Source organism: Lonchura striata, chromosome 6 (genome assembly GCF_046129695.1).
Source record: "Lonchura striata isolate bLonStr1 chromosome 6, bLonStr1.mat, whole genome shotgun sequence".
NCBI classification, from domain to species: Eukaryota; Metazoa; Chordata; class Aves; order Passeriformes; family Estrildidae; genus Lonchura; species Lonchura striata.
In genome coordinates this window covers 56,967,983-56,985,899 of record NC_134608.1, presented here as the reverse complement: position 1 = coordinate 56,985,899, position 17,917 = coordinate 56,967,983, and the positions used below count along the sequence as shown (strand labels likewise).

Genomic DNA, 17,917 nt, shown 5'->3' with positions numbered 1-17,917 from the left:
CAGCATTGTGGTGAGAGGATGAGCTGACAGTAATTCCCCTAAGGATCCATTTTTTCCCAGTGCCTCCTGTAGATGCAAATTTGCCCTGTGGAGCAGAGCAGCTGCTGCCTTTGTCAGCTCCAGTAGAATTCAGGAAGATGTTTTCTCTTCATTGGCCTTTGTGTCAGAGCCACCCTGATGGGCACAAACCTGCACTCCCTTGATTTATGCCTGGAAGTGTCACTCACCTCCTTAAAATGATGTCCATGTTTGAGAGTGATGGAGCTGGCCCAGAACTGCTCGTTGTCATCTGCCTGGATCTGTCCTCCTCACGTTCCCAGGGTGTCACAGCCTGGATTCCACAGAAGGATTTGTCATTCTGCTGAGTGTTGTGCCTGTCCTAATCCTGGCAGTCTTGCTCCTCAATAGTCCAGCAGTGATGGCTTAGGAGAAAACCTGCAGGAGTATCTGGGGAGGTTATTTGTGGAGATAAAAATGAGTTTGTAACCTCAGAATCGTTGTGGGATTGCATAAACAAAATTTTCAATGCAAGCATTGCCAAAGGTATAAAACAAACACTGCAAAAATGACAGTTCTAGGAAATTCAGCAATAGAATTGTTTTGTTCAAAGGACATCAACAAAACCAGACAAAAATAACAACTCGCAAAACCAGAAGAGCCTCAAACAAACAACCAACCCCAAATCCAAGCGGTGAGAAAGGCTTTTTCTTTCAGGTTGTTTTAATAGTAGTTTTAATTTTCATTCACAACTCAACCATTTGCCCACAGGTTAATTATTTGTTACAATTTAGCTTTTAGATGATGCTCTTAGCCTGCCTTTTGCAAAAAGTGGCCTGTAACCTAAAATCTCAACGTAGTGCTAGAACAGCTGCTGCAGCTTTCTTTTTCCCTTTAAAATTTTTTTTGGCCTATTTCTGAAGTTTGAAGATTACAGAGCTTGAACTGTAGTTAATAAAGAACAGGGTAAGTAACTGTATTACTATAAATAATAGTTGTTCAATCAGGATAACAGGCTGCCAGTCCTGACAGCTCTTTTTTCCTTTTTTCCCCCCTCCTAGTATTAGTATCACTGTGGTTAATTTCTGAATCGACATTTTATATGGGTGCATAATTATTTTTTTCTTCTACTTTTTCAAACTGGCAGCATGCTCTTTGTTCTTCATTTCTCCAGCCCTTGCTCCAGGCAGAAAGGAATAGCTGATGTGGCTGATGTCCCTAAGGCTTGTGTGTAGGATCTGTCTTCCCAATGATTGCCAGTAAATTGCTCTGATTTTATCTGCAGCTAAGCCACTGCTCTTATCTGATATTACTTTAAACCATGCTTGCTTTCATACATAGGTGGGCTTTCGTCTTCATCCCGTGGGAATATTTGATCTATAGCATGGATCAAAATGAATGTTCTCATCCAAAGGAAATTGAGCATTCACCAAATTGTTTGTTTTGTTGTTTTGTTTTTGGTTTTTTTTTAAAGGTCAAATGTTTGATTTCTATGTATCCCAGTAAAATGACGACAAGGGTTAGTTGGCAGGGGTTTATTACCTGTAATTTCCATATAATTTTTCTTCTCACTAAACCTTCTACTCAGCTAATTTTAGCATCAGAATTTTGCTGGAGTAACACTTTCCTAGGTGTAGGTGTTTAGGCAAAAGCAGGACTAAATGGGAAACTAAATGCAGGACATCAAACAGAAAGGGACTGTGTAGGTGTGTGTAAAATTACATTTGAATTTGAGTGATGGAGGCCCCAGTGAGGATAGGCTGCTGTCATTGCCATGTGCTTTCTAAATTTTCCAGAGCTTGCAGATCTTTTGATCAGCCTCCTTGCTGCCATATAATTCTTGAAGGACTATTAATAATAATAGAAGTATTTCAACCATCTGCATTTTAAAAAGGGATGTATGAAGAAAAATCATAAGGAACTGATAATAGTATTAGGCTGGTATAGGTCATGCTGTTTAATGGAAATTCCCATTAAATATCTTTATGTTAAAACTCCTGCTGGAAAAAGATGGAGCCTACTGTTGATCTGCCTTATGACAGTTCTATTAAAGGACTGTGCTATATATATATATATATTTTTTATTTTTTTTTCCATAGAAAGCTTCAGGAGCAGTGCAAGACTTATTCCTTTTGGTTGAATGGTTTTTTTCAGGAAGGTACACGAGGCCTTGAAGTGGCTGATGGCTGTGTGAGGAGGCTTCCAGACAGAGATGCCCAAACCTCCTGTGCCTGTGGGAATTGTGCCTCTACTGTCACTTCCTGAACAATCATAAAATATACTTTTAAATTATTCATTCTGGCCTGCTGTAAGTTTTACTTTACCGGATTTTTTTTTTTTTTTAACGTAAAAGGAGGTGTTAAAAGTTCAGTATCAGAATTTTTAACAAAACCCTACAGCACTGATTTTGATTGCCAGATCAATGAAAGCACAGGCTGGTGTCACTTTAGTGAACCTCTCTAATTAGGAGCATAGGATTTGCCATCACAGATCAGGCCAGTGGTTTCCTGAGCCTGTGAGCATCCTGCCTGCAGCAGTGCCCACGCCAGCTGGCTCTGATGGAAGCAGCATCCCCCTCCCTCCTTCCCCAACAAGGCATAAGGCCAGTGGGGAATGAAAAAGCAGAGTTTTGCTCTTGTATCATGCAGGGAATCATTCTTCACCCCAAAGACAGTGAATTGCTAACTGTAAGTGGCCTTTAGGGATAAAATTATTAATTGTTTATACAGTGCTAAGCTAAACTTAGGTACAGAGGTTTGCTCCTTCCTGTTAGGAGGGGTATTTCTTAATTATTTATAAATATACAAGTACATTTGATTGAAAAGGTTTTTGTGACACAAACTGTAGTAGAGAAGGGCGAAATAAATTTTTTTCTAGAACATCTGCACTCTAGAGCTTTTTTCCAATATTCCTTCAGTCTGCATCAGAGCTGGGGACATTGCCCTTCACTGCCCCTTTAAATCTGATCAAGTGCCAAATTTGTAGCTTTATCTATTGCCAATTTTCTTCTGTCTAATTGGTATATAGATCATGATACAGAAAGCACTCCCAGCCTCCTAAATGGAAGCAGGAGGAACTAAGCTGGAAGCAGGGTCAGCATTGACAATTTAATGTAATTTAGAAAGTTATCAGCCAGTGGGAGATTCAGTTAGATTTGTATCTGTGAAACAGATGGCCAACTTCAAGACCATTAGATTAGGTTTGTTATGTTTGTAGAAATTAATTTAGCACTTTATTATTTTTGTTTGTGGAAGGACAAAAGAAACAACTTGTAAGTGCTTAGTAGGAACAATTCATAAAGATGTCCTTGTTTCCTATAAAATATGGTGAACCCCTCATGTCCCAGATATATAGGAAGCTTTCCTCTGTAACCTGATTTTTGGTCTGTGTGGCAATATAGTGAATGACATAACAAAATCAAAAATGCTTCCACCTATGTTTAAGTGGCTGTTAGTATATTCAAATGCAAGAATTTTACCTCAAGGTCTCATTAACAAAACTTTTAGGGCCAGACACCTGTGTGGGCTGCATCCTCTCATCTGTGTGTTGATACAAGTATTTATAAATATTTCCTTTTTCTTTGCTGAAAAGTGAGGAGCAGATTTTAAAAATGCTGGTGATCTGGCACTTGTTTAGTGTTTTTTTAACTTATCTAAAGTTTTCTGAAAGATTGGTTGTTTATTTTGGTGGCTAGGAGGAAGATGAGCTCTTGGGATAATGTGGCTCTAATGGGAAATGCTGGGTCCTTCTGAGATTCTTGGTCTTTTTGTGTGTCTCTGGGATGGAGTCTTTGCCATGCAAATTAATGCTCAGCTGTCACAAAATATTTTTCACTATCTTAAAAATGCAGCTTAAAATAAAAACGGGCTTTTCAGAAGTAGGTCACACCTAGGATTTGTGTAGCCAACTGTCCCATTTCTGACAGTGCCCAGGAGCTGGAGGAGCGTTAAAAATATGGGCGGAATATTAAAAAAGTCTTTGGGAAAGTAATTGGCTCCTCCTTGTTCTTACTCTTACCATCAGTAAGCTTTAGAAATAATGGGATTAATATGTCATTCTTTAACTACGAGCTTCAGTACTGTTCAGCACTTCAGCATTCCTGTTTAGAAGAGTTAAATGTGCACTCAGAAACTGAGACCTGAGTCCATGCTTGAAGCAATCATGTGGTCAAGTCCTTGCTCAAGTTTGGGTCTTGTTTCCTCCTTTTTTTTGTTCCTTCCATCTCCAGATTTTGCATTGATCTTACTTGGCAGATAAAGTGATGAATAAGTTGTTGGCCTCCCTAACTCAGCTGCAGTGATTTTTCATCCATGTGTTGGTTGCTTTATGTCGTTCCAGGTGTCAGAGCGCTGCCTCTCGCCAGCTCCTGGCAGCCCAGAGGCATTGCCTCTTGTGAAAAGCACTGAGCTAAATTACATTTTCGGAGTGAGGAAGGAAGTGCAGCTGATTTACTCTTTTTTGAGTGGCATTAGACGGTCTGTTTGTGGGAGAGGAGGATATTTGGCTGGTGACTGCAGTGTTGATATGGACTGAGCCTACCCAGGGCCTGGTTTTGAAGTCTCATTTTTGTCCATCAAGCACTAAGCAGACCCAAAAGGGAATGTTGGCTGGTCCCTCTTGGCTAAAAGAGGGCTAGGATTTGGTGTGAGACCAAGGCCAATTTCTGTAATTCCCTAATCCCCACAGCAAACTGATTTTTAAGAATTAAGAAAAGCTTTTGCAATGTTTCCTGACCTCAGTGTTTGGATCAGATAACTTTCATCTTCATACACTGCTAGGAGTTGAAAGCGTTTAGTATCACATGCCTTAGAAATCAATTTTACTTTTAGTTGGAGTGGCTTCACATCTGTGAAAGTTGTTTTGACAAATTAATCCTCTAAGCAATCAAGAGAAAATGGAATAGAGGAGTGAGTTTGTTCTTAAAATGCTACATGGCAAATCAGGTTCCATTTCCAGCCCTCTTCAGATTACTATCTCCTGGAATCTTTTCCTTGCCCTTTGTTTCTCAGAGTCCAATCCAGCAGTGATGGTTCATCTGTTCTGATCCCTCCTGTGGCCATGGCTTTCTGCCCAGAGGAGATGATACTGCAAACACACAGATTTGTGACCCCAGGTGAAAAATACCAATGTAATTATAGCAGCTGTTTGGAACAGTCTCTCATAGAGAAAATGAATCTGTCTTTATTAGAAAAGTTTAGAAGACTTTAGTGTCACAAGCCAAGAACTGATCACATGGAGTGCTGGGTGCTTACAGAAGGAACTCTAAGGCTGTAGCACCCTGGAGTTAGATGCTTCTCCCATCTTCAGTGGTCAGGATTTTGGGGGGAACATGTGCAAACCTCCCCCTTCTCACACTCAGCCAGTCTGATTAGCAGAGCTCTTGCTCACAGCACAGTCCTGAGCACATCAGAGCCTCAGCCCTCGGAGCTGTTTGGGTAAAGCAGCTACTTCATGTCACAGCCCATCATGTTCTCCTCCAACTCCATCAAAGCCCCTCTGGTCCCCCAGCTCCCCAGAACAAACACCCACCTCTGGCATGGGGAGGGGGCTTTGCTGGGGGGAGAGCTGATGTGGAGACACTGTGGCTCCCAGGCTGTTTGCTTTTCACGGAGCAGTTAAAAGAGCCCCACGGATCTGACTCTGGCAGGAGTGTGCCTTCAGAAAAATCAACAGTGAAAATGTCAGACATCTATCCTTCAGCTTGGCAAGAGGGGAGGTGAAGAAGCCGTTGTTCTCACCTTGGCAACCTCGGCTGTGTTATTTTTTTTTAATCTAAAGAATTCCAGCCAAGCCTCTTACAAGTGCCAATTCTCTGTGTTTTTAAGGAGTGCCAGCAACAGTGGTCAGACCATGGAATTAGGGCTGACTTGCACAGGTCTTGCCAGAGGGCAGGCAGCCCTTGCTGCACCAGGTTGTGTGTGTCCATTCCAGGTCTCATTCAGCCTGATGCTTTTTAGCTTGCATTTGTAATGGATAAAACCTTCAAATCTGCTCTGAAGTTCTAAAAAGAGGTGTACCTGGTGTGCTTTTGGCATGCAGAATCTTGGGTTTCCTTTCAGAGCATAAATTTCCATAGATGTTAGGAGCATTTACAGGAAGGAGGTTGTCTCTATAATAGGTAGAAAGCCTCCTGATTATGTAAAAAACCCCAAACAACCCAAAACAACAACAACACAAAACAGTGAAACAAAACCCCACCAATTTCTTTAATCATTCCTTTAATGCCTGCAGTGTCCAACACAAAGGACCTGCCAAACTTTATTCTTGCTGTAAATAGCTTTGCTATGATAAAATATACTGGTCCTGTTTGCAATTGATGCCAAACATTGGAACTCTGTGTTAGACACGGAGAGAAGGGAGCAGTGGGGGCGTAAGGGAAAAGCTGCAGCAGGGGTGGGATTTGTACAGTTTGACTGTGTCAGAAATCTGAGCCCTGTGCATGTGTGTCTTCAGCTAAAATTAACCACCCAAGCTTCACATGCCAGCATATATATAATCATTTAACTGTGGACCCCTTGAGAAGGAAGAGCAAGCTGGACTCCAGCAGATATATTCACATTAAAAATGCCAATAAGTAGAATGACCTTCCAGGTCCCTGTTCGTGGGAGAAGTAAATTTTCCTGTGACCATTATAAAACAGTAAGCAGCTCTTGGCTCCTGGATCATGGCAGTGGTGCTGTTGGACCAGTAACTAACTTCAGCCTTAGAAGTGTTTTTTTTGTTTGGTTTTTTTTTTTTTTTTTTTGTTTGTTTGTTTGTTTTTGTTTTTTTTTCTCCTTTCTTCTGCAGCTTCTTAAGATTTTCTGTGGTTTCTCTTTGGAGTAGATATGTATCACCATTCCAGATAAGCCCTCTTCTGTTGCTGTTTGTGTATGGTAGTAGATGTAAATGGATATATTTTGTGTATGAGAACTGTGATATTTGAAAATTACTTGCTGTGCACTTCAGGTGACTTTCAGAAAACACTGAAAAAAAAAAAAACCCAGTGCATTTGCTGCTTTTGTTCTCTGAGGTAGATGATAATTTGTTGGCATGGGATCAGCTCAGTTGTTTCACTGCAGCCAAATGTGACTTAGAGTGGGCTTTGCTGATCAGCTCAGCAAACTTAAAACTCCATTTCATTTTGGGATCCGCAAAGGACTCGCTGCAGGTGTGAATGCAATCTCATTTTATGCAGTGTTGGAATCCAGAGCATCTCTCTGGCTGCCCTGGCAGGTCTGGGACCCTGGCAGGGGTCAGGAATCCCCCTGGACAGAGCCCCAAGAGACACTGGCTGTGATCTCTGTCCATGGAAAAGAGTTTTCAATCTTACAGGATGAATTACCAGCTCTGAGTGTTTGATATCAGTAATAATTAAGTATGGCACAGGTGCAAAAGTAAAATTTTAGGATTCTGGATTAGGGGTCCAAAGGGGACAAGATGGAGGAAATTGGGTGTGTCTTGTCCTTTTTCTCCTTCTTCATGCCCTCCATGTTTCACTGTGGTGTTGGCATTTTTCTGTTGGTTCAAGCTGGGGACACATTGTCCAACGTAGGTGACAGATATTGGCACGTTCTTGTAAATCCAGCCCAGGGAGTTTCTGGTATTTAATGTTTGTAACATCCCACTGAGGGCAGAGCCCCACACGCTGCCCTGCAGGACAGAGCTGGGCAGGGCAGCAGAACATGTTAGAGATAAACAGAATAAACAACCTGGAAACCAGCACAGACCAATTATGGCTTCTGCTTTGGCAGGGGGCTGAGAGACAGAGACTTTCTACAATCTCAGGGTCATCAATAGCACAGATTCTGACAATGCACAACTTCACAGAGTTTTTTGCAAGGGGGAATCAGTGGCCACCTGCTTGGCACAGTGTGCGTGGCTCCAGCTGGGCAGGGATCCGTGTGTGGCAAACGTGGATGGAGAATGGGAGCATGGAGGGTGCAGCGTGCTGGATGCAGGCACAGTCGCTGTCCTTGCTTCACCTTGGAGGCTGCTCCAGAGGAAAATGCTGCTCTGGTGAGAAATATCGAGCCCTCCGTGTAAGCAGCACCTGTCAGTGGCAGGGTTCAGAAACTTTACAACTGGGGTGAAAAAAAAAGGAATCGTCTCTTTGCTCCTCTTTTATGTTAAATATAGTAAAATGTTCAGTGGGGAAAGAGTAGGAAAGGTGCCAGCTGGGCATTGAAAGCACGGTGCTTGTTTAGTATCCACCAAAGATTTGCTCTAAACACACTCAGTGCCTGAAGTGTGGACAGTCCAAGGCTCTATTCTTGGAAAGGTTGCAAGCCTACTAAAATTGACACATATGCTTGGCTCTGTGTGCTGTGAGTCAGCCCATACTACTTTTGAATGGTAGTCATATGCATGAGAAAAGCCCGCCTCAGTTGGGAATAAGGCTTTAAAGAGAGAGAAATAAGTAGTCCCAGTGGTGTTTAAGCTACCCATTTATCTATTTTACATCCAAAGGCTAATTAATGTACACAAGTGTCCAGTAAAACGTAATATTCAGAAGAATATCCCCCACTAACTGGGTCATAATTCAAAGCAGTTGCAACAAACACTTGCACATCTGAGTAGAATGAATAATTTAGTTAAGTTGCCTTAAGAAATTAAGAAAGAAGAAGCAGAGTTACCTCTGTTTCCCCAGAAATTTGGGAACTGAGTGGGAATTGCAGATGGTTGTAGCTAAATGCTTGATAGTTGATGATAACTCCAAAGTTCCAGCACTTTAGGTAATTGAGAATACTGTCATCATGTTGGATACTAATTAGTAGGTGTATGTGCATATGTGTGTGACAGCTATGTTTAGGGGATTGCAAGTCACAGAATCAGAGAGTGATTTGGGTTGGAAAGGACCTTAAAGATTATCTCATTCCAGCCCCTGCCATGGGCAGGGACACCTTCCACTAGACCAGGTCACTCAGAGCCCCATCCAGCCTGGCCTGTTCTCCATAGGTGACATTCCAGGAAGGTAATTGTGTGTTGCTGTCGAGGCAGGATGGGAATGAAGAAGACTGTGATTAACTCTGATTTATTTAAAATACCCTGCTCTTTTATACAGAGCTCTGCAAGGACCAAATCCATTGGTTCTGAAGTGAAAACAAGCCACAGCATTGGTGCAAAGTGCTTGACGCACAGTGATAGAACTTAACTATAAACAATGTGAACAACAAGAGAGATAAAGGATTATTTACATTCTTTCCTAGCACTTTCCCAGGCTTTTTGCCTGGCTAGAAACTCAGTTTCTTCCTTTGACTGAATCTGAGTCCCACAGTTGTGATGTCTCACCTGCCTGCTGGAAGGAATCCACCTGCAATTCAGCCCATCACCACCTCAGACTTGAAGTTTCTGGTGGTTTCCTCCCATTCTTAGCTGGCCTTGGTGCCAAGGTGCTGGGTGGGATTGAGTAAACAAAGCTCCAGCCCTCCATCCTGGCTTTCTGGATGTTTGCAGTATCTTGAGCAGGGAGGAGAAGTGATTCAGTGCCTCATGTGTCCTTTCCTTCTGGCTTGGGAGTCACCGAGGACTCCAGAGCACCCCTAAGGACAATGTGTGTTTGCCTTGAGTCCTGCTGTCTTTGTAGCCTCAGCTGTACCTAAGAGAAAAGGAGCAGACAGAACTCTTGGCTCAAAACCCACTAAAACCTTAAAGTTATCACAGAGAAATGGGGTCATGCATTATCTAACTCGTGTCCTGCTTTTTAAGCATTTGTTTTGTTTTGTTTTGCAAGAACTTACATGGGGAAAAAAACCATGACAGTTTTTTTGGATGGCAGTGCAAAGTTTAATTCAATCTGGAGGAGTCAGCACTTTGTGTCTTGGTACAGATGTACAGATAGAGACGTCTACAGGGTTTAAGGAGCATTTAGGGGCAGCTAAGGCCACAGATTGTAAGAAAACTTTGAAAAAAGGTCTGTGACAAATGCTGTTAAACTAGATTTTTTTTTTTAACCATTTGCTTCCTTGTTGTCCTTTTGCTAGTAACTCAGCAAAATATTGTCAGGGCCATAATCTCTATGCAGTTTCAAAATAGCCATTGTCCTTCCTTGGAGGCAGAGATGCTTCAGAGGGATGAGTTTTTCAGCTAAACCTTTGGCTTTAGCTGTTTAGCTCTGGGCTTTGCAGTGTGATGTCTGTTAATGAGTTCACTGTGTTGGACTGTAGCATGGATCAGCATGAGCCAGTCGAAAATTGGGGTTTTGTGACTCCACGTGTGCAAGCCCCATGACACTGGGCAGCATTGAGTATCCTCACGGGCTTTTCCAAAACCCCACAGCGTTGTTAGGACTGCAGGCATTCCCCTTCATGTCATCTCAGTGTGTTGTGGCTATTTTTAGGTTTTGGGGTGGTTTTTGTTTTCCCTGAGAAGGTCAGCAGGCAGTGTGGTTTGGTTAGCAGCAGCTCAGGCTCTGCATTGTGGTGGCTCTTGTGCAATGGGAGCTCATGGGGGTGACTAACCCTGCTATTCAATAATGAAAAAAGCCTTACTCTGCTCTAATTATGCTGCATGATGTCAAAAAGATATTCTTCAGCTGTTACCAGATTCATGAAAGCCTGATTCATGGTAATCACAGGGAGAAAACAATCAGAGTCTGATTAGTTCAGAACTGACATGGTAAGGGAAGGAGAGAAAGATTTGAAAATTTACTTGGGCATTGATTATAATTAGATTTGTGTGAATGTGTAGAAATGAGAAACAAGGAAGTGATACAGGCATATTTTCTAATTGCATGGAGGAGAGACATTCTTTTCAAGCAGTTTCTTGTGAATCCTTTGCTTTTCATGAGTGTAATTTCAAAATACTGACTCACAAGCAAAACCATCCGGTAGTTTCCACTTAAAGGAGACCTTGGAGTACTGATAATACCTGACAGTTAAGCTAATTGCAACCCCAGGGGTATACTGGGTCTCTAAAGGATCTTCCCGGATTCATTGCTGCCATGACTTTATTCATGCTTTGTATCCTGCCTTTGCTGGTCAGTTCTGCTCCCCAGCCTTCTTCAGGTGCTTGGGGGTGTCTGTGTGGGCTTGAGCAGCCAAGCAGTTCTGCAAAAGGCACCTTTTGTACTGCTGCAGTGTTCAGAGCCAGGGCAGGTGGGCTCAGGTGTGCTGGGCTGTGGTGGGTGTGCTCTCAGCACAGCCAGAAATGCTGCAGGAGCCTTGGGGTGCCAGGGAATTTCAGAGCAAGATTCCTCTCTCATCTGCAATGTGCTTTAAAGAAGCAGGGGTGAGGCTAAGGAAAGGGCAATGGGGAGAAACCCCATTAAATTTCAAAATTCTTCAATCTTGATGATGGAAGACAGTGCTCAGGCCTTTTTCTTTACAGACAGATTTCAAAATCTTTAGAATTTGGATTCCTTTTCCCCCAAACATAGGTGTTTTTTGTGCTACATTTTCGTGTGTTAGACATGACTCATAATGGACCAAATATTTCCGAAATTGATACTTAACTGAAATGCTCTTATTTCAAATCTGGTGGATCAAAGAGGCAGTGAAAAAGTGAGAAGAAAAAGTGTTTTCACATAAGTTTTTCATTTGTTCCCAGATAATTGGATTCCTAAGATATCATACACTACAGAGGGGGGAAAAAAGCTACCAAACAGCTGAGTCCACCTTCAACAAAAGCTGGGACTTAGACCCAAGTTAAACATTAGCCTGCCTTGGGCACAAAGACCTGCTTATGGAGATAATGCCCAAATCACCATGTTCACTTGATTTTTGTAACCAAAGTAAGGAAGCTGCCTCCTAGTGATTTTCATACTGTGTGGAATCACTGAAAAGTTTCAGAAGCCCATACTGGTGTGGATAATAAGGCAATATCTCTTGGGTTGTAGTGGGTTGAATATTCAATATCACAAGATTTTTGTATTTTTAATTAGACAACTGTTAGGTAATTTTCTCATGAATATTCAAACATGAGACTTCATAGCTATTTGCTGAAAATACTTGAGGAACACTCATAATTGATGTGCAGAGACAGGGAAATGGAAAGTTTCTCAGCAGTGTTTTCTTACTTCTTTTATTATTGTTTTTCCAATTATTTGCATGGTTTTGAAAACACTGTGTGTTTTGAAACGTATTTCATGTGTCTAGAAATAGCAGCCATTGTGCAATTACATTTTTTTTACTTGTTTTTATGGAAAAGGAAAAGAAACATTAGAAATCTGTTTGTGTAGTACATTACAAAGACTTGTAACAAACAGGTTTCAAAAACATCCTGGGAAGTTTCAATGATTAGCTTAATATATTCCATAAAAATCAGTGGTGACCAGGAGGAGCTACTGCAAGGAGCCTGGGTAATACTGTATACCTAGGAATGCTTCAGAGCTTATAAATATATAGCCCAGGCAGTTAAAAAATAATAATTTGCATGTTACACATATTGCAAAATAATGTTGTGTGATAACATTTTTTAAGAGAAATACAGGTTTATTATATCTGTATTTTCCTGTGCAATCCGTTCCTAATCAACTGGTGGAATGAAATAATATTTCACACACTTAAATACCCCAGAAACAAATAATTCTTCCATACTGGCATGCATTCCATAATAAGCATCAAAGCTCTGCATGTAGCAGACTGACTTCAGCACCCAAAGTGGGGTTTACAAGAATCATTTGCTATCAGAGGGAATTTATTTATGTCTTATCATAGGAGGTGAATCAGGCAGCAGGTATTTGGGGTTTTTTAAGTTGTCTCCTTTACCAGGAGGAATAAAGGGAGTTCAGGGATTTCTTTGACGCAGTTCTGTTTGAATATATGAATATAAGAATATAATGAATATAAGATCTGGTGTTCCTGGGGGCAGCAGGAAGCAGGTACAGGATGACAGTTTTGCAATGCTAGCCAAGCATTCTCATGCTGTTATTAGATTTAAAAATCAATCCTCTCAAGGTCTTGCTGTGATTTGAGGCTCTGCTAGGAGAGTCTGCTCCTGGTTTAACTGTAGGGCTGATCTAAGGATTTGTCTGACTGCATGATGATCTACACCATGGAAATGATCCAGGATGGGACTGCTGCATTGAAGTATAATCTTAAATTTTCTGAAAGTCCTTCAGTGATAAAATTAGGACATTCATTGCAGCCCTCCCATTAAAGGAAACATGGTTATTGTGGTTGATAAGTTCCTTGTCAGCTGAATTAAAGGGATGGCGTTTGGGGGGGATGGACCCTTGCACCTTCCAAGTAAATGGTTTATAACTTGTTTCCTCCTATGTCTTCACTCTTAGATAAGAAAGCTAAAACCTCGTGGCAGAAAAGTAGGTTAAGTCAATCCCAGTTCCTTGAAGCTGTTGAATCTTTTAAAATATTTTCCTGTTATGGAAAATGTTTTCTTGTAAAAGGAGCTAAGGAACACGATGTCTGGTTTGTGCAGTGTGGGTTTTTTCCCCTTTTCCTTTCTTGTTCAGCTGGGGAAATCACTCCTGTGTTCTCAGCCTTTATTTCATTAAGATGTTTTTTAGCTCAGGGGCTTTTTTTTGTGGAGGTGTTCCAGTGTGTTTTTCTGTTCAAGCCATGATGCTGTTGGCATAGGAAATGCACATCCTGCTGCTCTGAAGGGAAAAGTAAAGAATAAATGGTGGAAAACAGCAACACATCTTTCAGATATTAAGTGATTTGTTCATGGCTGCTACCAGTTGTGTTTTACAAGTCTAAAAAAAATTCCACTGAAGACTTTATAGCAAAACCAACTCTAGTCTATTCTAACTCATGCTCCAGGAAGCACATGGAATATACATCTGCTTGCTGATACTCTGGGTTGGGATGAATGTGTTTCTAATATTCTAGACACTCTTCAGAGTAAAGGTGAACATTAATATTTATATATTTAAAAGGTAAAATCCTGGTATTTGTTTTTACCCTATTTTTTGGGAATGTAATTGGTAATTTTACAACATCTTAATTCAGAATATTGTCCTATGCAATTAATAGTATTATTTAATTCATAGGCAGGAATTCATAATGAAGTAATTTAGCTTCTTTTTGATAACGTAGCATGAAAAATTTTTATAGGTTTTCAGGAGATCTTGATTAAGTTGTGCTGGCATATAATGAGCAGTACTTAATGCAAATTAAAGAGATGTTTTGGCTGCTTGTTGTGCTTAGTTTTCAGGTAATACATTTTGAAAAAAATACCAACAGCTGGAAGCTTGCATAATAGATTAAAAGCGATTTAATGGGCCTGCTTAACGTGTGAGATGGAATTTATTAGAATTGGTGGATATATAGGACCTTTAAAAGTTTATTTGGTGACACAGTGAAGGAGTTTCCTCACCATGCAACTGCTGTATGGTTAATAGCCACCAGAAGCATTTTTGGGAAAATAACCTTTAAAATTTTCTCAATAACAGCTATGAAGAAAAAATGTCAAAGTTAAAATGAAAAAAAAAAACAAACCCAAACAAAAAAACTTGGATGGAAATTGAAATCTCTTTTGCACACTCATTCCACTGACCTCCTGATGGTCCATGCAAGCTGTAACATATTCAGGAGTTCTCTGTCTTCTGCTGTGGGCTTTGATGTCAGGTTGCTGAATATCAGAAAAATCCATACTACAGTGAGCTGAACTTGATCTGCACAAGGCCTTGAGTTTTAATGCTGTTGACTTGTTTCAAAGAGGGGAAAGAAAAAGGCAGTGATCTGAAACCAGCCTTTTGGATACTGGGAGAAACAAAGAACTCTCATTTTTCAGGTTGATTAACAGTTTGGTTTTGTTTATCTGTCTCCTAACAGATTTACACGGATTGGGCAAATCACTATCTAGCAAAATCTGGTCACAAGAGATTGATAAAGGATCTACAGCAAGATGTGACTGATGGAGTCCTGCTAGCCGAAATAATCGAAGTTGTAGGTGAGTGACTTTCTGTGTTTGTGCCAAGTATCCACCAGCTCAGTCAGACAATCCCTGTTTTTATCTTCTGCACTAACACAGAGTGCATGGGGGGCTATCCATCAAACTGCATGGAATCATGTAGAGATTTTTCCTTTGGAGGCTTTGGTAATTAATTTGAAAAAACCTTGTCTTATAGTGGAAAAATACTGGATGTTGCTGATAAGATCTCCTGACACAGCAGTATTACTCCACATGACTGAATGTTCAAAAAAAACCACTCATGAGATATTTTTTTTTCAGCTAGGATGCTGTTAGCCCTCACTATTTCTGATACCTCTTGGGTGCTGGTCTGAATATAATTCACAGTGATGCTGCCTCCTGCGTTGAACCTCCTGCCTTCAGTGGGATTTGGAAGATCCATATTTACAGCTGGGAAAGGAGAAAGGGTGTAATTTTTGTGTGGCAGAAAAAGAAATCTTTCATAACGAGTTTTCAGATGAGGAAAATCCCTTACCATTAGGACAGATCTCAAGTGCAGGCTCAGTTATTTTATCCAAAGCCTTTATTTCAGTTAAATTAGAGCATTAATGCTCGTGGATAATGAAACTTCTGAACAGTTTTCTCTGTGCAGAGCTGCATATTGTCCCTCTTCCCTTGGGCCTGGGTCCTTCATTAGTTCCTTCAGAGGCTCATCCATCTGGTGCTGGGGATGCCACAAAACACTGCACGGGCCCGATGGAGATGGATGGAATGGGAAAGCCTGCTAATGGGAATTAGGACAACCATTGTTAGGAGCAAACTGACAGATCTGAGATGCAAATTAAGAAGCCAGCAGTGAAGGAGCAGGACGTCATTGCATGCATATTTATTATGTGTGTTGGAGATGCTGTAAGGGGGCTAGCTCTGGCTTTGAGGTGGGATCTGCAAGCCCTGGTCTGGGATGACACTGTGAAACATCTTCCAGTGATTCGACTGGGATATGTTAAAAAAGATTTTGTCTCTCTGCTGGAGGGCAGCACTAAATCTCAGCAGCACTGTAGACCTGCTGTGCACTTAGAGAGGTGTGAAAACAGGCAGTAATTGATGGCTGTGTGTTGACAGCAGTTACTCACTATGAACAATGCTCCTTCCTATGTCTCTTTTCTTTAATAGGAAAGGTTTTTGGAAAACCAGGGGCAGGTAGGTGTTGATTCCTTCATGCCTGTGTGGCTACCCTGCCATAACACAGTTGTAGGAAACTTCTGCATGAGAACACATGTGCAAGGATATCAAAATGTGGACTTGGTTCCTTCTACCAAATATTTAAATGTAGCTCTTTGAGTATTGACTTGTGAAAGCCCTTATGAAATTCAAATTATTCCTTCTAAAATACATAACCAATTATTGCTTTGATCACCTTTGCAGGTTTTTTTTTGGTCATTTTTATGGCTGCCTTTTGGCTAGTTTTTAAGATAAGGTCTGCAGGGTTTTGAAAGTTGAAGTATGAGGGAAAGGATTTCTTTTTTGAAGAACCTTTTTCATGCGAAAGAAAGGTCATATTTAAACATTCTGAGTTTAGTCCAGCAAATTAATAGTGCAGAAAAGTGATTTCTTTCTGCTGTATATGGCTTTAGGCAGCTGCATCTCATTGTCACAAAGACGAGGAGGGCTTTCACACATAGAAGCAGCTTTTTCTGTAGCCTGCAAAATCCAAGCTTTTTTCCTAACTACATAGTAAGAAAGCTTTGATATGCAGTGCAGGAGAGGGGTTTTTCATATTATAGTGTGCTATGTGCAAAAGCAGCTATTTGCAAGTCAATTAAAATGCATTCACATCATTCTGGTTCATTTCAGTTCAAAATTTATGAGCCTGCAAAAGAATATGTAAGTGCTATATGCCTTAGTAATGCCATATAAACATAGTAGCTGTGTTTAAATCCATGAATGCAGACACACTGGGTGTGACCTGGGTTCTTGGAGGTGTCTCTGTACATATGTCCCAAACAAGATGCAGCTCCTTCACAAGTTCATTAGTCTGCTTTCAAGTAGTTATGAATGGTGCCAATTTATAGGAATACAGCTATTAATTTTTTAAAGTGTTAAAAATTCAATATTATGAGATGGGTGCACAGGACTTGGAAAATGGGATTTAATGAATTAATCTTTTTTTCTGTATGGCCAAATCCGAGCTGGCATTCCTGGAAGCAGTGTGGGCTTTTCCTGTGTGGAGGCTGATGGACCACTCTGGGGAGCACACTGTGAATTCAGCTGCAGTCTCTTTCACACTAGCATCAATTTCCCATTGCACTGTGTGCTGTGTCCTGGGTGTGTAAAATGGGAACTATCAGGCAGGAGTGAAGCTGTGTTACTACTTTCTCATGGCTATGACTGCTACTGGAATATTGTGCCAAATGGGATCCTCCTAACAGAGGGAGTCCATGAGGTGGATGGAGTTCTGATTGCTGTCCTGAGAATGAATGGGACTGCTAGAAAATACAGCTTTTAATGCCTGAATCAAATGGGATGCGAGTGCCTGCCTTTATTACAGTGAAAAAGCAGTGGGAAACTGAACTTTGGTTGTAATGGTTCTTCAGACTCAAACACAAAGTCATTTCAGCATCCAAGGCTGAAAGGTGAAACAGAGCAAACGCAGACAAGGCAAACATTATCCACCTATGGATAATTTAATAGGGATTTCATTGTTTTACCTCTGACCTTAAAGATGGAAACTGTGCTCTTCTGCAAGCTGGGGTAGCATATAAGCCATGGTCAAGAATCTTGGAAAATTGTTTCATGATTTGTGCTTTAAAAAAGAAAGAAAAAAGCTATTATTAGTTATTGATCATAAATTTCCCATTTGGATTTAAAACCTGTATTCACTCTGCAGGCAAACCATCTGCCATGCTGACATCTCTACGTGTGTAGTGCTCACTTTTCCACCCAGCAGTGATGCAGCCTCCAGAGCTCACATCTTTCTTGCAGTTTAAAGGAATTCCCTGTCACTGTACAAGGAGTTGTCAGAGCAGTTGGCTTCTGCCCCAGCTGTCTCTGCAGGCACGACCCACTAGAGAGCTCCAGCTGCTTTTTTTCTTTTTGTGGCTCCCAGCGTTTCACACATTCACTTGGA

General features: G+C 41.0%; 1 protein-coding gene across 2 annotated transcripts in view; it reads left to right on the top strand.

The window, feature by feature from the left end:
* Window positions 1–17,917, top strand: part of NAV2 (neuron navigator 2) — a 209,356-nt gene that overhangs the window by 42,065 nt on the left and 149,374 nt on the right. For both annotated transcript variants that reach the window (XM_077784374.1, XM_077784373.1), the window contains exon 2: window positions 14,712–14,829. In XM_077784374.1, the coding sequence (XP_077640500.1) occupies window positions 14,712–14,829 (118 nt within the window). The remainder of the gene's footprint in view (window positions 1–14,711; window positions 14,830–17,917) is intronic.